This window comes from Aspergillus saccharolyticus (genome assembly GCF_003184585.1).
Source record: "Aspergillus saccharolyticus JOP 1030-1 unplaced genomic scaffold BP01scaffold_1, whole genome shotgun sequence".
Lineage (NCBI taxonomy): Eukaryota > Fungi > Ascomycota > Eurotiomycetes > Eurotiales > Aspergillaceae > Aspergillus > Aspergillus saccharolyticus.
In genome coordinates this window covers 1,185,574-1,207,942 of record NW_020290611.1, presented here as the reverse complement: position 1 = coordinate 1,207,942, position 22,369 = coordinate 1,185,574, and the positions used below count along the sequence as shown (strand labels likewise).

The 22,369-nt window shown below is 50.6% G+C and overlaps 8 protein-coding genes and 1 non-coding gene across 9 annotated transcripts; 6 read left to right on the top strand and 3 right to left on the bottom strand.

The window, feature by feature from the left end:
• Positions 1 to 1,918: 1,918 nt before the first annotated feature.
• Positions 1,919 to 2,453, top strand: BP01DRAFT_10493 (uncharacterized protein). Its single transcript, XM_025570271.1, has 2 exons — positions 1,919 to 2,364; positions 2,432 to 2,453. The coding sequence occupies exon 1, from the start codon at positions 2,020 to 2,022 to the stop codon at positions 2,287 to 2,289; it is 270 nt and encodes an 89-aa protein (XP_025435942.1). The 5' UTR covers positions 1,919 to 2,019; the 3' UTR covers positions 2,290 to 2,364; positions 2,432 to 2,453.
• Positions 2,454 to 4,899: 2,446 nt separating this feature from the next.
• Positions 4,900 to 4,987, top strand: BP01DRAFT_t9. Its single transcript has one exon. It is a non-coding gene; the product is annotated as a tRNA-Val (tRNA).
• Positions 4,988 to 5,617: 630 nt separating this feature from the next.
• Positions 5,618 to 7,667, top strand: BP01DRAFT_352485 (putative MFS sugar transporter). The gene is made up of 4 exons (XM_025573954.1): positions 5,618 to 5,808; positions 5,877 to 6,179; positions 6,235 to 6,739; positions 6,799 to 7,667. Exons 2-4 carry the CDS (start codon positions 5,878 to 5,880, stop codon positions 7,408 to 7,410), a joined length of 1,419 nt encoding a protein of 472 aa, XP_025435941.1. The 5' UTR covers positions 5,618 to 5,808; position 5,877; the 3' UTR covers positions 7,411 to 7,667.
• Positions 7,668 to 7,711: 44 nt separating this feature from the next.
• On the top strand, positions 7,712 to 11,849 carry BP01DRAFT_310145 (DNA-directed RNA polymerase III core subunit RET1). The gene is made up of 3 exons (XM_025572405.1): positions 7,712 to 7,859; positions 7,930 to 8,723; positions 8,792 to 11,849. Exons 1-3 carry the CDS (start codon positions 7,797 to 7,799, stop codon positions 11,601 to 11,603), a joined length of 3,669 nt encoding a protein of 1,222 aa, XP_025435940.1. The 5' UTR covers positions 7,712 to 7,796; the 3' UTR covers positions 11,604 to 11,849.
• On the bottom strand, positions 11,731 to 13,127 carry BP01DRAFT_10485 (TMEM53 family protein). Its single transcript, XM_025570270.1, has 2 exons — positions 13,108 to 13,127; positions 11,731 to 13,041 (listed from the first exon to the last, which is right to left on the bottom strand). Exon 2 carries the CDS (start codon positions 12,776 to 12,778, stop codon positions 11,858 to 11,860), a length of 921 nt encoding a protein of 306 aa, XP_025435939.1. The 5' UTR covers positions 12,779 to 13,041; positions 13,108 to 13,127; the 3' UTR covers positions 11,731 to 11,857.
• On the bottom strand, positions 13,095 to 15,000 carry BP01DRAFT_10411 (polyubiquitin-binding protein UFD1). The gene is made up of 4 exons (XM_025570263.1): positions 14,690 to 15,000; positions 14,314 to 14,628; positions 13,205 to 14,258; positions 13,095 to 13,142 (listed from the first exon to the last, which is right to left on the bottom strand). Exons 1-3 carry the CDS (start codon positions 14,690 to 14,692, stop codon positions 13,473 to 13,475), a joined length of 1,104 nt encoding a protein of 367 aa, XP_025435938.1. The 5' UTR covers positions 14,693 to 15,000; the 3' UTR covers positions 13,095 to 13,142; positions 13,205 to 13,472.
• Positions 15,001 to 15,024: 24 nt separating this feature from the next.
• On the top strand, positions 15,025 to 16,524 carry BP01DRAFT_352482 (GYF domain-containing protein). Its single transcript, XM_025573953.1, has one exon. It carries the CDS (start codon positions 15,092 to 15,094, stop codon positions 16,439 to 16,441), a length of 1,350 nt encoding a protein of 449 aa, XP_025435937.1. The 5' UTR covers positions 15,025 to 15,091; the 3' UTR covers positions 16,442 to 16,524.
• On the bottom strand, positions 16,465 to 18,460 carry rvb2 (RuvB family ATP-dependent DNA helicase reptin). The gene is made up of 3 exons (XM_025573952.1): positions 18,352 to 18,460; positions 17,846 to 18,292; positions 16,465 to 17,764 (listed from the first exon to the last, which is right to left on the bottom strand). Exons 1-3 carry the CDS (start codon positions 18,358 to 18,360, stop codon positions 16,811 to 16,813), a joined length of 1,410 nt encoding a protein of 469 aa, XP_025435936.1. The 5' UTR covers positions 18,361 to 18,460; the 3' UTR covers positions 16,465 to 16,810.
• A 142-nt stretch (positions 18,461 to 18,602) lies between these two features.
• On the top strand, positions 18,603 to 21,585 carry BP01DRAFT_352480 (uncharacterized protein). The gene is made up of 2 exons (XM_025573951.1): positions 18,603 to 18,756; positions 18,923 to 21,585. The coding sequence occupies exon 2, from the start codon at positions 18,941 to 18,943 to the stop codon at positions 21,182 to 21,184; it is 2,244 nt and encodes a 747-aa protein (XP_025435935.1). The 5' UTR covers positions 18,603 to 18,756; positions 18,923 to 18,940; the 3' UTR covers positions 21,185 to 21,585.
• Positions 21,586 to 22,369: the final 784 nt, after the last annotated feature.

Here is a 22,369-nt window from a genome sequence, read left to right as displayed (position 1 = left end):
GCATCCTATCAGGCACCCTAGTCTACTCTGGTTTCCTCCTATAGTTAGTACATTGGACTACCTACTACAGCGTAGGGCCCTCATAAGTACAGAGCGCTGTTCATAGTACCTCATGATCCTGCTGTGATGAACGACGAGTGATATTTTTTAAGTGCTTAAAGCGGCTGCGGTGTCAGTTACAGCCTTTTTGCTTAGTCTACAGGGGTGTCAAGCATACGGAATTGACCTTATTTTGTTTTTGCGGCCCTCCAGGACCATGACTGTACATGTAGTAAGACGGAGGCGGTCCTTTGGATCAGACCCCGTCTGAGGATACTCAGCTCTAAACTAGCGCATGGGATCTACGTTGTGGAATATCACACGGATCATAGTCAAGGTTTCAAGCTGTCAGAGGTCTTTTCAGGCTTGTTTATTGGAATTTCAATCCAAGTGCCACCTTTCCTTTGTCTTGTTCATGATGACTTACTTCGACCCCGTAGCCGGACTCCCCTCTTCTCCTCCAAAGGAATATTAGGGTTCTGGCCAGGTACTGGTAATCTTGAATCGATAGCTGGTACCAGGGTTCATTGCCGGATCTGCATCAGTATGAATGCGACAGTCAATGGTGCGGTCAGCCTGAATCCATGGATCAAGCAAAATCACGGCCCATTGAACGCGGAGGGGAAAAGGGGAGGGAATGCGCGTGGCGTGTAGTGTAAGCGTGTCGTAGACGTTGAAGCCAAAATTCCACAGACTCATCGCCCTGTGGTTCTTCTTGGGGTCGTAATTTTGCCATGTCAGGTTGAGTGAGTGGCTGTCAGCGATTGATTGGTGCAGCAGAGGAGAAGCGGTGTACGACTTCTCCGCCTCCTTCCATCGCATCCAGTCTTTTACATGATTGTCTGAGACTAGTTACCGGTAGACTTACTTCTCTTCCTGACGTTTTGACCGCCGCCTGTCATTCTTCCATTTGTCATGACTCTTCATTGATAAACCACAGAAGTGAAGGATTGGGGTGACTCCCCAGTTCTGGCAGACAATGTGGGGTACCTACTATTCGACTGGCTTCGCGAAGCACGAGTCTACACACCTAGTCACCGAAAGGGCCAGCCACTCTTCCACAAAATAGAAATAGAGTACTTGCGCTACAGCTTGCCTACCCGATTAGACTACCTGTACATCATTCGCTTGAAGATTGAATTTGACTTCGTTAGGTATAATCAGGTACCTACTCTCATCGCATTGTTAGGTAGGCACTATACCATCGCCGCCATAATTTGCCATACTCAGGCTTCCTCGAGTATCTAATCGAAAGCCTCCATTTATCCTGTTGGGAATTCAGAATGCTAGTCTACATTGGTCTCAGAAATAACTTTACCATGCACGTTTTGTTCGGCCATCTGCTTTTCCATTCGCTTCAGCCCTCGGCCGACCTGTCACCGCACGCACAAGTTTTTATGTATGTACTATGAAGTATGCACAAGGACGGTTTCATGAAGAAGAACTACATCACCCCCATCAGTTGTTTCAGATCGTTCAAGTCCTGCAATACGACTGGCTAGCGTCATCATGAGTGGTTAGATGTCCGCTGCATCGGGCTGATCATGTCTGGCACGATTCATTGCCTCATACCTTGTTCGAGCAGGCGCTGGGACTCTAGATACACGTGATGATGGAAGCATCTCACATTTAGATGATCTGTATCATGCGTCGCATTCCATCTCTTCGACAAATGGGGGTTGGTTTTTTCTTCCTTTTTATTTTCTCTTTTTTTCCTTTCTTTGGTTTCCGAAGTGCCACGCCGGCACGAGGGGCTTTTTCCGCCAACTGCAACTGATCGTTATCAAACAAGATTATCTCCGAAAGGGAGGGAGTCGACTGCCAGGTGGCGAGTCACCCCTCTCTCTCCCCTACTTCCAAATTGCGGTCAAGACAGGCCCACCGCCATAAACGACTTTATCACTCATTTGCCGCCTCCGCCTTACCCTTCAACCGACTTCATGATCTAGTTCTGATGTCGTGCGTTGCGTCCGACGTCAAATGTGCGCGAATCGCGCCTTCCCGTTAACTTATGTTTGGTGCCGACAAGCAGAGGCCGCACTTATACCTACTACAATCCTATTTTCTCTGAAGTTGGCAGTGTTTATGCCCAACCCCGCACATTATGTAGACGAGAGACCAGACAGTGATTGCCACTGGGCTCTCGGAAAGCTCCTCGATATGTTACGTCCATTGCGGTCATTGCTGATGAGCAGTCGAATGACCTTAAGGACGACTCCCAGTCTCTTGTCTGTGGAGGATACAGGCTGAACCGTTTCCCCCTTCTTGGAAAACCTCCTGGTTGAAAAGCAGGGCTGACGTGTCCAGACATCCATGATCATGAATGTGAGTACACTTGTTCAAAAAAAGAGAGTTGCGAGTATCATGAGCTCGGTGAAACCGACCTAAATAGAATCATGGTGTTCAGACGTTGTTTATACATGAAGGGTGTCCGCTCGCCTATCACTCGAGATGTCCCATCGGTTATCTTCGACCTAAACAAAAGAGCCTAAGTCTTTTGGCCCACGGCAATGTACCGACTTCCTTGTGAGGGCGGTAGTGCATTCTTCGGTTCTTGGAGCCCTTGTTCGGTTCTTCGTGCCAGCCCAATCCCCGAAAGTATCTCTGCTTTTAATAAGCCTCCTTCAACTCATATCCATATCAAACCCACCTCGATCGAAGCCAGGAAAATCCTCTAGTATCATCTACAGCCAGATGTTCCCGCCCGCCAGAGCCGTGTAAACGGCGACTACGAATACCGGTAAAGTCCTCCGTGACGATGGATCGAGAACGGTCAATCAACGGTTCTAGGAAATAACGCTCGGGCAATTGCACATGGAGCCTGGGTGTAGCCCAGAATTCTCGAAGTCTGGTCAAACATCATTCCGAGCCCAAGCGGATGCAGATCACCCATTAATCCTTCTTGACTTGTTCTCGGACATCCCAGCGGACATGCTCGTAGTTGCGCATACGCTATAGCTACATTTTGAGACAATGACTTTCAGGGTTCATGATAATAAGAAAGAGGCAAGAACCATGAGGTTCACTGGTACTCTGAGAGCCTGCCTCAATATTGACTACAAGCATGTAGAAATGTTTCGCTTCGGTGCTCTTTCTCTCTTGCAGCCATTGACCAAACCTGGCTCGGCAGCACCGGCGAGTTTTGAAGTAGTTTGAGCCTGCTGTACTGCTGCAGCTCGGGACACGAGACTGGGTCTTGATTAGGTGACATCCTTCCGGGGCCGGGGGAAGGATGCTTGCTGCAATGCGTATTGGCGCCTTGGGCGAATCTTAGAGTATGAATTACCCATCAACATGGTAATCTCTGGCTCAAGAGAAGATGAAGGCGAGCGCAAATTATGGTCATAGTAGTCTAGTATTGCCATCAGCCTTAGGTACTGGCCTGAGCGCGATTTTCATTGATCCCCCTCCTCCCTGATCTTCAATACGGGCTTGCTTTCTCGGGAGCAAGCTTTCACGAATGACAGAGAGACCACTTCTACCAGCAAGCGCCTGTACATGAAGCCTCAGAAATGAAATAGATCTCAGTTGTATAGACCGAGCTGTGTAGATGAACACGCCAGATTCCAAGCCTTTTTCGAAGTTAAAGTATGTGCCACCTTTATGGAATATTGGCATGGAGCGCGCCGGCAATCTCTCTCTGGACATGCTCCTTGACGTCTCAATCTAGACTTTCAGAGTGCGCTTTCCGGTCAATCAGTTCCCTCAATTAGTGATGCAAAGTAGAAAGATTATTCTTGAATATGACTTTTCTCCCTGTGAGTCTCAAGGAGCGACGTGACAGGGATAGAAGACATGCATGCATCAACGGAAGTAGTCCCATGAAAGCGTTCCCAGTTCATGCATTGACCTGTATGTCCTCTCGTGTACGTACAGATCAGCCCTAAATGAAATGATAATCTAAGCTGCGACACTGTCTGATCTCTGGTCAACCGACTCAGCAGATTTGCCTTCAGCCAAAGTCATGCATTAGGTCAGATTCGCCAATGAATACAGTTGAGGGAATAGGTGTAGTAAAAGAAGGTCGGTCTGGTCCCTGAGTCTCTACGCCTCTTAAACTCTTCAGATAGTGCAGGTTGATTCGATCTTACCAGTAGAGTTTATGGTTTTCCAACCTGATACGTTAGACACCTCCAGATAGTACTTGTGACCTGAACACCAGTCGACGGAGAAGTGTGCGTGCTAATATCATCAACCCAGTCTATCATAAGGATGAAACAGGCCCGAAAGTACTCATGTTCACATATTATCGATGGGTAAAAGAACTGTCAGGAGTCGGCAGATTTACATGGTGTGTCCGATTCAGTTGCCTTATGGTCCTATTTGCTGTCCCAGCTTTCCCAGCATTCAGGGTCAGGAGCTTTCAAACTCATCCTTGTGTCATGAACAGGCTACGAAGTCACCCGTGTCAAATTTGTGGTTCGATTTCGATCATGCAACACGGACCAGAGCAGCTAGCTACTTGTTAGAGGGCGGGCAGAGTACACAAAGAAAAATTTGAATGGGGAACGGGGCAGGACTCAAGGGCCTTACGTGCTGTGAGCTTGGCTGTACACCTCGAAGCTCTCGGAGCTTTGACAAGCAGGCGTATCTTGGGCGATCTTGTCAATTGATCACTCGAAACCGGGGCGGAGGCCAGTTTCCTTGACCACGTCCTTTCTATGTCCTATTCAGATCGTCACCAGTCCGCCTTGTCCCGAGCACACTGGGAACGTTAGTGTAGTAGATTGAGGCACTGGTCTATGCTGTCAAGAGAAGCTCCCCTGACCCTCATAGTTATCTTCAAGGGATCGGGATGTTTGTCGCTTGGCCTCGAATGATGATCCATGTGTGCCGTCTCAAATATAGGAAAGCTAAACTGACCGACTGGCCTAGTGGTTACGGCGCTCGTCTTACAATTTAACATTGATTTCACGAGAGATCGCAGGTTCGATCCCTGCGTCGGTCAAAAGTTAATCATTTTTGGTCCTTCGCATCATGGTTCCCCTCAAGGTGCAAAATCATTGCTTACCAGGCAGGGGTCGTTCGTTGGCCCGTGAGGGTGTGGGCGTATTTTTCTCCAGGCGATGTCCATTGAACAAGAGATCCTTCGAACCTTGATACTTCCATGACTCTGTCGAGTCTCGACAATTGCCTACCGCCTACATCTTGAAGCCACATTAAGCCGGTTGGCTTCAGATACTCGAGCAATGCATGCATCAGAACAATTACGTCTAACAGCAACGAGGTCATAAAACCTCCTGGAGAAGGTGTCGATGGCAAGGCATCTCTGAAAGACTAGGCGAGTTTCATGTCTATCAAGTTTGGCCAATATCTCAGACAATTTTTCAGGACCAGCACACAAAGGGGCAAAGCAGTGATGCGGAGCGTTATTGCAATGCAGCTGATCGACAATTTCGCTTCCTAGCATCATATGCAGTGTTAATTGCAAATGTTTGATACCCAGCAAGAGTAGACTATGTATTAAGTAAATCGAAGGATGGTGGGGGTGGGTCTGTCGGATCGATCCATTGCCGGCAGTGGAACCAAGTAGTAGTCCCTTTCCCCTCTCCTTTATTATTCGTCTTATGCCTGGAGTCCACTTTCTCCTCTCATGATCTCTATATGACAGCCTACCCAAATCGCACCACTAACTTTGATCCCCTCACAGCGGTTCCTACATTACTTCTGGATAAGTTTGACTTGCCCTGAAGCCATGAAGCTCCTCCAGAAACCTCCACGATATGTCACAGCTAGTATATTGTGTTCCTGCGGTGGCTTATTATTCGGGTATGTATCGACCTCCGGCCTTTGACGACAGTGATCATGCACTTTTGAACTAATTTTGAAACCTCCAGGATGGATACTGGGATTATTGGCCCCGTGACAGTCATGGAGAGTTTTACGTCACGGTTCGGAAGCCAATCTGCAGTGATTCACGGGCTGATCGTGTCCTCTATCCTTATTCCGGCCGCCATATCTTCATTTCTTGCCGGCTACCTCGCAGACAAACTGGGAAGACCCAAAGGCATCAGTATCGGCGCCTTGATATTCGGAGTTGGAGCGGGACTTGAGGCAGCAGCTGTTCACATTGGCATGTTCGTAGTAGGACGATGCATCGAAGGCATAGGAGAGGGCTTGTATCTAGGCACTCTAGTAGTGTAAGCCTTCTCCCATTTCTGGTCTACACAAAATAGGCTCTCTCACACTGCATAGGTACATCTGCGAGATCTCGCCACCCGACGTTAGAGGAGCTCTGACCACCGGCCCTCAGCTTCTCATCACACTGGGTTTGGTAGTGGGATTCTTTACGTGTTATGGAACTGCTCGCCTGGAATCTTCATTCTCGTGGCGTACTCCATTCTTGGTGTTGGCGTGTCTGGCATTCGCATTCTCGATAGCTTCTTATCTTTGGCTGGTTCCATCGCCGCGATGGCTGACCATTCACGGCCGTCGGGCAGAAGCTACTGCCACTTGGGACTACCTGGGAGTAAGCCAGGCGGAACGCGAGAAGGCAGAAATCGAGCAAGACAGGGTGCTTGTTACTGAAGTATCAAGCATCACCAGCAGAGAACGGATCCCGTCGGTTTCGCAGGCTCAAACCAAGTCAGTCAAGGACAAGATCTTCGATCTCTTTTCCAAAGACGTTCGGACACGAACCATTCTGGCTGTCTTCCTTATGGGAATGCAACAGCTCAGTGGAATTGATGGTGTTCTTTATGTAGGTGTCCCTTCAGCAATCCGTAATGACTGTGACACTCATAGCCTTGTCTTACGCAGTATGCTCCTCTACTATTTGAGCAGGCAGGGCTTGCATCTTCATCCGCAAGTTTCTTCGCGTCCGGCGTCTCTGCAATCGTCATCTTTGCTGTCACCATTCCCGCGCTTATCTGGGCCGACAAATGGGGCCGTCGACGTAGTATCATTTACGGCGGCATCGGCCTTAGCATCACGATGCTCTTAATAGGAGCTCTGTATGCAGGCAAGGCTGTTCAGAGCTCGACCGGAGCAGGACGATGGGTAGTTATTGTCAGCATTTACATCTTTGCTGTAATTTTCTCATTGAGCTGGGCTGTCGGCATTAAGATTTATGCAGCAGAGATACAGCCACAAAGAACTCGCGCATCAGCAACGAGCTTAGCACATGGAAGCAACTGGGCCGCAAATTTCCTGGTAGCACTTGCTACACCAGTGTTGCTCGCAAGAAGCAGTTTTGGTGCTTATTTCCTCTTTGCAGGATGCACCCTTATCACGACATTTGTCTGCGCAGTCATGATGCCGGAGACCAAGGGCAAATCGTTGGATGAAATTGAGGAGGCGTTCAAGTCTAAGGCAGTGGGCTCCCGGTCTTTCCTGAATGTGCTTCGTCCGATCACCCGTTCAAGTCCTTGATGAAGCATGCTTATGACAAAATCTTCGTGGTCGCATGAAACAGGGGTTGGCCCGTGCACATGGTTGGGACTGGCGTGACTGAGGTCTGAGACAGATCCAAATGGTGGAGCACATTTCCTGCATTGGCCCGATAAGATAGACAAACAGGCGGGGCCGAGGAACATTCTACTTTGGGGTTGGCGTGAGCATTTGTAAGCTGTAAATGCTCTAACCATATGTGGATAGCTCCATATTACATAACCAAATCTTTTTGCCGAATGGAAAATAGTTCGGATCATCCCCTCGCTGATAAAGAAGAAATTGTGCCGTCAGTCTAGAATGCCGTGACGTCCGCTCGTCACCACACCTGATCGACGTGCAATAAAACTTGCAAAGTTTGATCAGCAATGCCTCCTCGCAGGAGAGCGCCGATTTCTGCGGCCAATTTGCGGTCCACGCAACCTGGAGAGGTGAGTCGGAGTCAAAAAGATTTCCGCGCTTCCCCGCCGCCATAACTAATTTTATGCGACGACTTCTCAGGCTGCTACGTCTTCCAGACCAGGAACCACCGATGCTTCAAGACGCAGACGTCCCTCTCAGTCTAAGCCTGCGCTACCGACCGAAGAGACGGCTCCTATTGTTGAGGATCAGCCGCAGGAGTTTGTTGAGGATCATTCTCATACCTCGTACCGCCACCGAGATCCTTTCGACGCTCTCCTCGAACCATTCTACTATAATAAGGGCCTCACGGATCCGATAAACACCGCGAAGGATAAGTGGAACCTGCTGCCGGCATTTCTCAAAGTCAAAGGATTGGTGAAGCAGCACATCGACTCATACAACTACCTGGTCGAAGTTCAATTGAAGAAGATCGTCGAATCCAGCTCCACTATCCGCAGCGACGTTGACCACAACTTCTACATCAAGTTCACCAACATCTACCTGGGATTCCCTCGACGTGCAGACGAGCCGCAAGATGTCCGGGCCGATTTTTCGGAGTCTACTGTGGCCCCGCACGAATGTCGTCTTCGTGATACCACCTATGCGGCGCCTATTCAGGTCGACTTCGAGTATGTTCGTGGTCGCCAAAGGGTTATGAGGAAGGGTGTGGCTATCGGAAGGATGCCGGTCATGCTCCGGAGCTCAAAGTGTGCGTTGGCGAACAAAACCCCTGCGGAGATGTCCGTCTTGAACGAGTGCCCTCTCGACCCTGGTGGTTACTTCATTGTCAACGGTACCGAGAAGGTCATTCTCGTTCAGGAACAGTTGAGCAAGAACAGAATCATCGTTGAAACGGATCCGAAAAAAGAAATCGTTCAGGCTTCCGTGACTAGGTAAGACTTGACCACTTCACTTGGCTCCTTTGTTCGGGGGACTAAACACTGATATTTATCTCTCTCAGTTCATCCAACGAGCGTAAATCGAAGAGTTATATCGTTCTGAAGAAGGACAAACTCTACGTTAAACACAACGTACTCAGCGAGGATATTCCCATTGTGATTCTGCTGAAGGCCATGGGTATCCATACCGATAAGGAGATGCTCTTGCTCGTCGCCGGTGTCGATAAGGTCTATCAAGAGGATTTTGCCATCAACTTCGAAGAGGCTATCAGACTCGGTATTTATACTCAGCAACAGGCACTCGATTGGATCGGCGCACGCATCAAGATTAACCGCAAACAATCGACGTATCGCCGCACTCACGTTCAAGAGGCTGTGGAGGCCATCGCATCCGTCATTATTTCTCACATTGAAGTCAAAAACATGGATTTCCGACCCAAGGCCATCTATGTTGCTCACATGGCGCGTCGTGTTCTGATGGCCAAGAACGATGCAACTCTGGTTGATGACCGTGACTATCTGGGAAACAAACGACTGGAACTGGCTGGCCAGCTGTTGGCCCTGCTCTTTGAAGACTTGTTCAAGAAGTTTTGCTTCGACATCAAGATGAATATCGACAAAGTGCTGAACAAGCGTAACCGCGCGGAGGCTTTTGACGCCTATAGCGTGATAACGATGCACAGCAACCACATCACCCAGGGGATGACCCGGGCCATTTCTACAGGAAACTGGAGTCTTAAACGTTTCCGCATGGAGCGTGCAGGTGTCACGCATGTGCTTAGTCGGTTGAGTTACCTCGCAGCCCTGGGTATGATGACGCGTATCAGCAGTCAGTTCGAGAAGACCAGAAAAGTCAGTGGTCCCAGAGCACTGCAACCATCGAACTTCGGTATGCTTTGCCCAGCAGATACCCCCGAAGGTGAAGCCTGTGGTCTTGTCAAGAACCTGGCGCTCATGACCCACATCACCACAAATGACGAAGAGGGTCCTATCCGGAATTTGATCTTCATGCTAGGTGCTGAAGACATCTCAACTGTCGGTGGTAAGGAGCTATACGGCCCGGGCTGTTACACAATCTCGATCAATGGTACACCCATGGCGCTCACACGAAGACCGAAATCCTTCCTCAATGCCTTTAGAAGACTCCGTCGAATGGGTCGGATCTCTGAATTCGTCAGCATCTACATAAACCATCACCAATGTGCTGTTCATGTAGCAACCGATGACGGAAGGATTTGCCGACCGCTTGTCATTGTTGACAATGGAAAATCTCGCGTGAAGGCCCACCACCTCGAGAAGCTGCGGGATGGAACCATGGCTTTCGACGACTTCCTGGCTCAAGGATTGGTGGAATACCTTGACGTAAACGAGGAGAATGATTCCTTGATTGCTATCTATGAGAAGGATATTACCGAGACAACGACTCACCTGGAAATTGAACCGTTCACTGTTCTTGGGGCTGTCGCCGGTCTGATTCCCTATCCTCATCACAACCAATCGCCCCGTAACACCTATCAGTGTGCTATGGGTAAACAAGCAATTGGTGCGATTGCTTCGAATCAGTTCTTGCGGATCGATTCTATTCTATATCTCATGGTCTACCCACAGAAGCCGATGGTGAAGTCTCGTACGATCGAGTTGGTCAAGTATGATCAACTCCCCGCTGGACAGAATGCAACTGTTGCAGTCATGAGTTATTCCGGATACGATATTGAGGATGCCCTTGTCTTGAATAAGGGATCTGTGGATCGTGGATTTGGAAGGTGTCAAGTGTTCAAGAAGTACGTCACCAATTTGAAGAGTTACTCGAACGGGACCAAGGACCGCTTGAGTGGCCCGCAGTACGAGAACGATGCGCCAATCCGAAAGCATGCTCTTCTCGAAAGCGACGGTCTGGCTGCTGTGGGTGAGCAGGTCAACGCCGGTGAAGTGTACATCAACAAGTCTACGCCCGACCAATCGATGTCCTCTGGGTTCGCTAGTTCTGACCCTGGCCGGCCCGTTTCTTATATGCCAACGCCCATGACCTACAAGCTTCCTGATCCTGCTTACATCGACAAGGTCATGATCTCCGTGACCGAGAATGAGAACCAGCTGGTCAAGGTTCTGACTCGCCAGACGCGTCGCCCCGAAGTCGGTGATAAGTTCTCCTCCCGTCACGGACAAAAGGGTGTCGTGGGTATCATTGCCGACCAAGCCGATATGCCCTTCACGGACCAAGGAATCAATCCGGACATCATCATGAATCCCCACGGTTTTCCTTCTCGAATGACCGTTGGCAAGATGTTGGAGCTTGTTGCGGGTAAAGCCGGTGTACTAGCCGGCCACCACGGCTACGGTACATGCTTCGGTGGCACTCCGGTTCAAGAGGCCTCGCAAATCCTGATCGACCACGGCTTCAGTTATGGCGGTAAAGACTACCTCACTTCGGGTATCACAGGCGAGGCTCTGCCTTTCTATGTCTTCACTGGACCCATCTACTACCAGAAACTCAAGCACATGGTCCAGGACAAGATGCACTCCCGTGCTCGCGGACCGCGAGCCATCCTCACGCGCCAGCCAACGGAGGGTCGTTCTCGGGACGGTGGTCTCCGTCTCGGTGAGATGGAGCGCGATTGTCTGATCGCGTACGGTACCAGTCAGCTGCTGCTGGAGCGACTGATGATCTCATCCGATCGACACGAGATAGATGTGTGTGAGCAGTGTGGTTTTATGGGCTACTTGAACTGGTGTCAACGGTGCAAGTCCTCCCGGAGTGTTGTGAAAATGGCCATTCCATACGCCGCCAAGCTACTCATCCAGGAACTGATGAGTATGAATGTGACCGCGCGTTTGAAGCTTGAGGATGAATTTCCCGAGATGAAGGGCCGGTAAATTCGATGCATAATATCGACACCGCAAGCACTTCTTACCTGTCTTGGTGTTTTTGAGGGTGGTCGGTTGAAAAAAGTCCCGGTTATTTGAGTAAAAACAGAGGGCGTTTTAAAGCAACATTGAAAGGAGCTAGCTCCCCTTCCTTATCTGAGAAAGGGGGAGGGAGGGTTTTTTGTATGTACATAACGTTTTGCATTGCATAGCGCTCGGCGATGCGGTCGACTTTCGAATAGGACAAAACAGTTTTCTCCCTGCTAAACACTGCCCATATACTTCTTGACCACCCCCCAATACCGTTCCGGATCGGCCTTCGAATGCGACACATGCCCCGAGCCCTCGAACTTGACCGTCTCCACTTCCCAGCCTCGTCCCTCCACCTCCTCGGCATGGCTCTCCACATCTCGAGCAGCGACCACCTGATCCTCCTCCGAATACAGATAACACCGCCGAGGCGCCGCGCCCGCCGCAGCATCCCCCGATGAAGCCGAAGAAGAGGAACTGCTTCCCCGCACCACCAAGCCCGCATCAAACGTCCCGCGCCGCCCAACCATCACACCGTCCGCGCGCGGCACCACCCGCGCCAACAGCATCATCCACGCGGTCAACGCGGCGAGGACCAGGGTGCCCAGCGCACGCACCAGCGGGTTGGCGGGTAAGCCGACGGACAGCGCGCGCATGCCGCCGCGGAACGTCGACGTGCCCGGCGCGCTGTCGTACAGCATGGCCTCAACGCCGGAGAGGGAGCGGCCGCCCGTGGCAGCCTTATAGGCTTCGAGCAGGTTAGTGACAGCGAAGGTACCGCCGTTGGAGAACATATGAATAAAGATCCGCGGCGGGTTCGTGCCGTTGCTGCGGTCGATGGCGGCGCGGAGGGCGGCGACGGCGGGTTGGAGGCGCGCGTGCTGTGTGCGCGGGCTGAAGTGGATGAGGAAGTCAAGGGATTTCGAGAGGGTGTAGATGATGGTCGCGGTGGGGTAGAGGGTTAGATAGGTGGTGAGGTATTTGGAGAGAGTGCGCGGGTAGGCGTTCATCCAGAAGGCGAGGATGATGATTTTGTTGTCGGTGGTGGTGGTGGAGAGCTCGGGCCGGTGGATGTAGACGGTTGGGGAGAGTTTGGTGAAGGCTTTGAGGGCGTTGCTTGTGCTGGCGGTGGTGGTAGAGGATGAGAAGGCCATTCTTGCGGTTGCGCTATTAACAGGTATTAGGGTGTTCAGTTGTGTTTGGTAACAAACTGGGAGGGTTTGACGGTGGAAGGGCGAGGCTGTGGATTATTTATGTATGCGCTGGACGCGGATTGTTTGAACCCACAACAAAAAAGGCAGTGACCGAAAAATTCCTCGTTACATATGCAAGTATATATCAGTGAATATAATCGCAGACTAACATCAAAACGAAAATAGTGCAAGTTACGCTCGGCTGTACATTCGTCTAGGCCATTCTAGCAGTCCGAACTTAGCCCATAGACATTACTACTGCGGTAGAATCGTCAGCCAGGCCCACATACATGAATGACTATGAAGTTTTCACATAACGGTGGTGCTAAGTAATCACCGATCAGCATGGTCCGAATACGTTCTGTTCCTGTCCTGTAGGAGACTGACCGCATGGCTCCCTTTGACTTGGTATCGGAAGCGAAAAAGCAAACCTCGATCATGATTGGTACTAAAGCTAAAACCTGTTAAACGCCAGTCCTCGCTATGCTCTAAATCCGTCCTGCTTTTGTCCCGCGCCGCTGTCAATCACTCATGAGTTTGTCGTTCAATCCCAGCAAAGTGCCGAACCTAGGAGCTGATACGAGGGCTTGTGTCTCAATGCCCGTGATACATCCCCGGACTCGCGATGCCCCGTAGAAATGTTGGCTTGGCCTTGCTAACTAGGCGTGGCGGAGCCACTGGTGTCCTTCTTCTTCCCCCTCAGAGTTTGCCCTGAGCCCTGGAATCGGGGTTTATCTCCTTCAACCACCTGCCCGCTCTCATCGCGCTTCTTCACAGGCTTGATTGCATACCCGAAGAAAAGCTGATTCGGAGGCAGTCGAAGAGGCTGCGGTCCATTGGTTCTCCTCACCGGGACAGGATGCTGAGGGTTGGTGGCGCCAGGCGCAGGCGTGGACGGTTTGGGCGTCGGGGTTTTACTGCCCTTCTTAGCGTTCAGGCGCTGTCCACCGACTAGGAAGTTCGATGACACAGCTCGTGCCCCGGTAGCGGCGTCTGTCGACTCGGGTGCGATGGCAGCATAGTTTATCGACTGGGCCATGGTTCCATGCGGATGTAGCAGACCTCCGGACGGTAGCTTCCCGCTCACTCCGCTGCGAGGCGTACTGGTTCCACTGGGACGCTGCGGCTCCTCGTAGCCTACCGGAGGCGCGAAGTCGACTTCTAGGTCGGTTTCTAGGACTGAAATAGCGTTGCTTTTGGTGGAGGGCTTGGTTTCCAAAACAGCCATCTCGTAAACCTGGTCATTGTAGCCGAATGTAAAGACATCACCCTTGGTCAAACACGAGAAGTTGCGGAAGGCATTCTCCAACACGGCCTTGGGATCACTGATATCAAGGAAACTGGTTGACTGGGCCTGCAATTTAATGAATTGGCCCGGCGGGAGATCGGTGGACTTGACCTGGACTAGGTCGCCAGGCTCCAAAAGAAGCGTTTGCATTAACTATGGCGTGACTTGTTAGCCTGGCAATCATGCATAACTCGATACAAATTCTTACCCAGAATGGCAAATATATCTTCCCCTCCTCCGCGATGAATTCTAAAACACCCGCATGAGTCATTCTTTCTCTGGCACCATTGTGAAGCTCGAACAACATCGGGTACGTGATATGAAGACGAGTCAGCTTGTCCAAGGCGCTAGGCGGCATGATGACCTTGCCGCCGTGGTTAACGTTTTCTCTCTCGGGCCCGGGCATCATCGCAACAGGGTAGCATCGATAGTATTCATCGAAACGACGGGCTGCTCCATGACGAAGCATACTTGAACCGAGAACTCCCTCCATCGGGTCATCCTCCCAGTAGCCAGACCGAAACTGGTTTCCTATTAGCATGGGATACTTGAGGTGACTGGGGGAGCAAGAGCGGGGAACTCACCATGACGAACGCGAGCTAGCTGTAGGGTATTATGCGAAGCTGCGTGAACCGAAACTGTGGAAGGGGAAGCTCAGAGAAGCTACCTCATAGAATTTCCAGCCTAGAGTAACAAGCAAAGAGAGAGGAGTCAAAGAGTAGCGAGGTGTGACGAACAGAGCTCGAGGAGTTGAGAAGAGAGAGAGACGGACGGAGGTTCAGGTATGTACGTCCGGCCGATCAGAGCAGATCGCCTGCGGTGACGCAAATGGCGGCTCCGCGTGGATTTTCCGACCCGACCCCGGACAGCGCAGAAGCAGCTTCAAAGTGAAGAGTACCTCTCCTCGACCCGATCCTCACACTGATCTTTATCCATCTGTGACCTGACAGGCCTGCGCCAAGTCCGTGACTCATCCACACCTACCTATGTCAGCCTCCCAGCCCCGCCCCAAGCGGGCAGGTGAAGAGTTCACCCGCACACACCATGAGGACGAAGACGGCTCATCAACCAAGAAGCCACGCTTTGACCTTCGAAACCCTTCTGCTCTCGCCCCTGATGCCCTAGAAGAGGATGCAGTATTAGATGCCGATGAGATCGGACGCCGCGGGCAGCAAGTCCGCCGCAAAGCCGTCAACTTGGACGGTTACGACTCCGACAGTGAAAACGAGGGCTTTTCGGCGCGCATTGAAGCTAGATCTAAAGCAGCACAAAAGAAGCATGATGCCGACGAGGACGACATGTTTGCCGAGCTGCAGGAGGACTTTGGGGCAGAAGAAATCGATGCGGACGAAGCCATGCGCAAAAACAAAAAGAACGTTCGGTTTCTTCGAGACGATGAAATTGAAGGACAGGTCGCCTCTTCCAAGAGCGGTGGGACAGTCCACGCAGATTTCACCAAAGGTGCCGACGCAATTGACAATGAGGAGGACGAAAGCGAAAGTGAGGTTGGAGACGAAGAGCGCGCTAGACCCGACGAGGAGCTGGACGAGGAGCTAGGTGCTGGTGCAAAGAAGAAGCACGCACCACTACTAGATGCCTTCAACATGCGCACCGAACAAGAAGAAGGTCGTTTTGATGATCAAGGAAACTATGTCCGAAAGGCAGCGGACCCTGATGCGATCTACGATACGTGGCTGCAGGGAGTGTCTAAGAAGGACATTCGACGCGCCAAAGAAGCTGCAGACAAGCGAGAGGAAGAGCGTAAAGAGAAAGAGCGTAAAGACGACAGTGTGCTCACCGCGGACGCTCTTAAGACTTTGATCGCCCATCTGGAACGAGGGGAGACGATCTTGGAGGCTCTTGCGAGAATAGGGAAGGGTGCCCAGAAGAAGCAAAAATGGCAGACCAATCGCAATAAGAACCGCAAGAAACAGAGTGAAGCTGCAAATGAGGATGCGGAGATGACCGAAGACGATCCAAAGGAAGTGGCCAGAAAACAAGCCATCGAGGAGATTACTGGTGCTGCCGATATCCTGATGACTAGAGGGCAGGCAGAAATCTATGACACTGAACGCGAGATGCTCACAAGGCAGTACCGACGCGAGACGGGTGAGGATTGGGTCGATCCTCCGTCTGCGGACGCCAAACCTGAGCAAGAATCGCCTGCCATGTGGGAATTCCGGTGGTCTGATGCCCGCGACGGTGGGATTATACATGGTGCATACGACGGTCCTACCATGGAGTCCTGGAGAAATGCAGGTTACTTTGGAGAAGGGGTTGAATTTCGCCGAAGGGATGCCGATGGTCAGTGGAACAGCGCAGCTACGTTTGTATGAGGTTGGCTTAATCTTTCCATGTCCTGAGTTGAAATATTGTATATGTAAATTAGCATCGGCGGATACCCTGAGCCTTGGGAATATTAATCTCATTATTATCATTCGAGCCTAGGCTAGGCTCACTTTTGACTTGGTACTGACCTTATAATCAACGTGCCCATAGCGCAGCTAACATCTGAAAAAGCGCCAGTAATATCATACATCAAACATTTTGTGCGAAACACAGAAAAACTGACCAAGTCACATAGACGGGGTATTAGCTCACTTGAGCTTCAGCACCGATTCCGTTATGCGACATGCGATGACTGAAAAAAATATCCGTGCACGACCGTCTTTGCATAACTCCAAAACTTCCTGATGAAACGAGCTTTATGACAGTTCCATGGCATCACCATTCGTGGCAGCCGTGAAGCTCACTGCACCTTGATCGCCGATGAATCGTTGCTCATACGCGTTCACAAACTTGACACTCCGAGCAGGGTCGTAGAACAGGCGGTAGCTGCGCTGGACATCATCAATGCTGACTTCCTTTGCCTTGCGCTTCTGGCTAAGCAAATGGGAAGTGGTAATTATGTTGCTGGCGTATCGCAGATTTGATTCTTGACCGATCTTCGTCAAAAGCGCCAGAGCATCAGGCGAGAGGTCAATCTCTTCTTCTTGTGCTCTGATGGCCAGAATCTGTCTGATCTCGTCCGCAGAGTAAGGTTGTGTGCTAACAATGACCACTCGGTCAAGGAAATCGAGAGGCAATCCGTGCGGAGAGCTGTAGGTAGTTCCGCGAATCTTGGAATGGCCACGGTTGCTGGCCATGATGACAATGGGAGCCAGCTCAGCCTCCAGAGCGCGGTTGATGTATGAGAAACATTCGATGTCCAGCATGTGTACCTCATCAATGAACAAGACACCGGGGATGATCTCAGCCTTGCCTTCCTCCTTCCACTCAGCTACCTTGGTATTGATTTGATCTCTGACCTCGCTCCGGATCTCGCCCGTGTCACCAGAGAACAAAGCCAAGAAACCCTGTGAGCGCGAGTTAATGACATCGATCTCGTGCAGGCTGACAGTGTGCACAATCTCCTTGCGAACCTGAAGCTCGCCCTCAGGACATTGTACAAATTTCGTGTCAGCCCCCATGGCATCGTAATCCCGGGAGCGCGCATAAGAGCGTCCTAGCTTGGTGATCTTGCCAGACGACTTGTCGATAGAGATGATATCTCCTGCCATCACTCTCTCCTTGGTCATGGAGTCAATCATCTTCGTTCCCATGTCATAGATCGTCTCCATATCCGTTGTCTTGATTGTGAGTTTTCCTTGTTTGTTTCCCTGAACAAGTCAGTATTCAGCTTTTACGTATAGCAATTGCTTTGAATGAGGTCAAAGGTATTCTAAGTGAGGTCTACTTACGCCGGTGACACTTCTGTCGATCTGAATCTCCACAACCTCACCCTCAATGATTTCACTTTCCTCCTTGATGCGGACCCCGATAGACTTCCGGAACGCTTGCGTGAGAGCCTCCGTCTTGGACATCTCCATCGAAAAGATTTCGGACGACGCAAGCATAGTGAAAGGGACATCTGATCCGAGAGATTGGGCCATACCCATGGCGATTGCCGTTTTACCCGTGCTAGGAGGCCCTGCGATCAACACAGCTCGACCAGCAATTTTACCTTCCTTCACCATCTGCAGGATAACAGCGGCAGCCTTCCGAGCCTTTTCCTGGCCCACAAGGCCCTGAGAAGAGGCTCTGGGTTGCAAAGAGTCGAGATCAACACCGAGGCCCCGAATGTGCGAGTGGGCAGCAATGAGGTTCAGACCCCGAAGCTCCTTGGTCTCCGCGACGGTAGAAATTGGCTAACGGCAGTCAGCATCAAGAGAAAAATGGAATGAGAATGATGCTCCGGCCAACTCACAGCAGCCATAGCAACTATTTGAGTACTTGGGTACTCTTCTTGTGGACAAAAGAATACAAATCAAGTCAATTCGATATAGCAGCCAAAAGCTGGTCTGCAGGCGTTGCGGAAATGCAGACTTGAATTGGGAAGAGTTGCGCTGGGCAGAATCGGCCAGGCTCTAAGGATACCGCCTGTAACACCGCCCGGCAGAAATGTCGTTCGCTCCGGGTGCCTGGGGAGCCTTGGGCTGCTTGACCGCAAAGTGATGGCGCATCCATTAGGATGCGCCTGCATTTCCACTGTTGACTGGGTCAGTCTCGACGGCTTTTGCGCGTCGCTTCTGTTACTCGTTGCCCCTGCCTTGTTGATCTGTTTGTATCGTCTCTATGACAACTGGTCTACCAGGCAGCAGGATCCATGAATGTAAGCAAGTATCTTATTCTGGCTTTTATCTATACAGCTTCCCTCAATTTTTGATATACATGCACCTTCAATGGTCGCTCTTCCCGCACCCAAATTTATCCAAATGACCTCAATTAGAATTATGTATGGTCTCTGATTTAATGGACTCATTCTTACGTCTTCCCAGTAAGATAGACAAATTGCCATGGATCCAGAGACCACCACGCGCGACCCCCGCCTGGCTCGTCCTTTCAGACCAGCTCCTGCTCGCACATCATCCGGCAACCATCATCGACTCGGTAGACAACAGTTGAGCATTCCTTCTCCCACCGACATAAATAATTCCAATCCCGATCAGTTGATTCGCGGTGTCTCTGATCTCGTTCAAGCCGCGGTACTAGCTGCCAACAGCCAATCGGAGAGAGAACGATTGCAGAAAAGAAAGGATGCCACTACGTTACTAGCCACGAAAGCCAAGGGCTTTACGAGCTTTCCATCGACTGCAGCTTTCTTCCAAAAGTCTCTGGCCGAAGAGGACACGGAGTTAAGACGCGTTGACGAAGCGCTGAAAAGGCATGCGGCTAATTATAAACAGCTCGAAAATGCTTTGCGGCTTACACTTGCCTCATCTATTTGCGATAGCAGTAAGTCTGAGAATACAGCCGCCTTACAGCGTGAGGTTGAGGGGACCAGGAGCGATCTGAGCAGCGCCAATTGCGAGATAGTCAATTTGCGTGACAATAATGTGACACTGGAGCACAAAGTGAAAGAAATCCAAGATCGTGTGACTCGGACGGAGAGTGCTTTTTCGGATCATGCCAGCACACTGACGAGACATGCAAGGAATAATGCAGAAACAAGTGAGCGCGTTGCGCAACTCAGCTCAGCCTTGGACAGGAAAACTGGTTCCTCGCCCATGCAAGACCGAATCGAGAAACTAGTTTCATCGATCTCGGGTATGGGGAGTCAATTGGAGGCCCTCCAGGCCAGCAATCACCGGAAAACAGAAGAATACTGGGGCTTGCTGGAAAATGTGCGTCAAGATTTTGCCAACAAGCTTGACTCACTCTCAGATCAACTGACATCCTATGATCCTCGTCTGAGTTCAGTGGAAAGCAGGCTTGGAGAGGTCTCAACGTCTACCAAGTCCCTTCGCTCTGATTCTATGGTTCGATCCGAGTTGGATGAGCTAAAAAGTCAACTAAAGAAGCTCCAGGGTTCCTCCGATTTCCATAGCCTTACTCATCGGATAGAGCAACTCCAGGTATTACAGGCGATGAAAGATGACCTCATGATGTCTGAAATGGAGGAGCTCAAGAGCAATATAGAACAAAGCACCAAGGAGATCGTGACGCTTAAGACTGAGAACAAACAGGTTAGTGAAGCGCTTAAGACTGTTCTGAGTCGAGACAATTTAGACTCGAAAGAGCAAAAGCAAATCACAGCACTAGAAGCAACACTGCATACAGCACAACAAACCCTGGAGAGCGTTCGAGTAGGGCTACACTCACTTGAGATGCGCTACAACAACCTGTCCACAGGACCTCTCGTTAAGAGTATGGCACAAGTCATGCAGGAGATGTACCCCAACGCAGCACAGTTGATTGACAGGGTGAAACTGCTTACGAGTCAATTCGAGCAACGACTTTCGCAAGTGAATGCAAGGCTAGAAAGCCTGGAACGAACACCTGGCCAATCAGACAATATCCAACAATCACATAATCACCTGGCTCAGCAGGTTCAAAATCTGCTCACTCGACACGATGCTTTGGCGCAATCATTGATGCCTTTGCGCGATTCCAATGGACGAATGTCAAATACGGGTATATCACTAAATGAACTCAAAGAGGTCCAATCCAAGGTCACAGAACTTGCTTCGACAATCAGCACCTACATAGACTCAAGGAAGACCCAAGATGATTTCCTGATCGAGAAAATGGCAGAAGAACGAGTTTCTCTCAGATCCCAGACCCAGACTCTGACCAATGAACTCGTGAATTTGAGTCTACAGGTTACTGAGATCCAGGAGAATTTCAAGGCAGATATTAAAAGGTTAAAGGGTTGTCCTGCTGAGATACAAACTCATCAGTATCGACTTCGCCAGCTTGAGAATGTCACGGCAACCAGATGGGATGATTTGGAGGCCAAGGTCAAAAGACTCGAAGAGTCTGCGAATCAATTCCTTCCGAGTCAAGGAGGTTCCGAATCTGCGTCTCAGTCGCAACTTCCTGCCGCCAACACAGTAGCCCTGGGGCGGGAAAAGAAGCAACCTCGTATATTGGCACTTTCTGACCACGAAAGAGGAAGCCAGTCGTGCGCGAGCTCTCCTGTTTCCTTCTCTTCACAAGTCGGGTTGGAGTCAACACCCAATCCAGAGAGCAAGAAGGGGCTGAAGAAAGGCCCGAAAAAACGCAAGCGTCAGGCCGAGGAGCCTATCGTTGTCGAATAGATTGCAAGCATCTATGACACAACGGCATCTAAGTCCTGTACCATCAGGATTTAACGATGGCTTTCAGTGAATAAGCCTTCATGAATTTCACGAGCGCAGCCTCAACCGGTTACTTCTGTATCTCTCTTCTTTTCTTTTCTCTTGTTTTGGAGACCTGCTTAAAGCGAAGATTGTTTCCTCCTTCTGTAACTAATTCTAGCCCCACTGAAACCACAGCTGGGAAATCTCTGTTTGAAATCTCCTGCATGCACAGGACAAAAACAGTCGGTGGCCGTACACACAGTGCATGCGCAGGCGGCAGGCAGACCTCCTCAGGGTAGTCCCTGCTCGGGCTTTTCTTTATTCCATGGTGACTGGAACAAATTCTCTCCAGCAGAAATGAAAGAGAACTCTTCTTGTAGCACCAAGTCAATGGAAGCCTCGAATATTTCATACCTGCGTCTTACTGAGCGCATAGAGCTATCATAGCTTGTTTATGATCTACTGGCAAGTCACGAAAATAAACTTTCTGGAAACTTGCAAACCAGGCTGCGATTGCCCCGGGCAAGGTCTGCTAATCATCTGTTCCTCTGCTTTACAGCCGCAGCCCTGGGATTCAATGACATCTGAATCTCCATGGCTGCTCCTGTATATGATCCACACTGGCAAATAATTATACCTGAATCGGTTCTCTCAGCTGCATGCATGCACGAAGCACGCCAGTTTGGCGATATCCCAATCGAGTCATCCCACACCCCACACCCCACGCCCCACACCCCACGCTGACTCAGCATGTCACCCACAAAATGCAAGGCATAGCAGAAATAGTCTCTGTAGGTATGCAGCACTCCATTTGGCAGATCTAGACGGCAACTGGCGAATTACGCCACAAACTGGCAAATGGGACCGCCGACTGAAGGCCAGGAAATGCAAGAGGCAGCAACAAAGAGTTCTTTTTCTCTTTTAGCTGGGCTATCATCATATACCAGCTGGCAGCAGATGATATGATAGCTATCTCTCACACTCCTCTTGTAAAACCCACGGATACAAAACTGCCATGTACTCGCGTCCCGCACATTCAAGGAGGCAAACGGCAGGCAGGAGGGGGGTTGAGAATACATCCGGCGGAAGAGCTTAAACCGTCTGTCGGCAACTGGCAACCAGTCCGCCGCGTGCGACGGAGATGCCTGAGCTCATGGCCTCAGG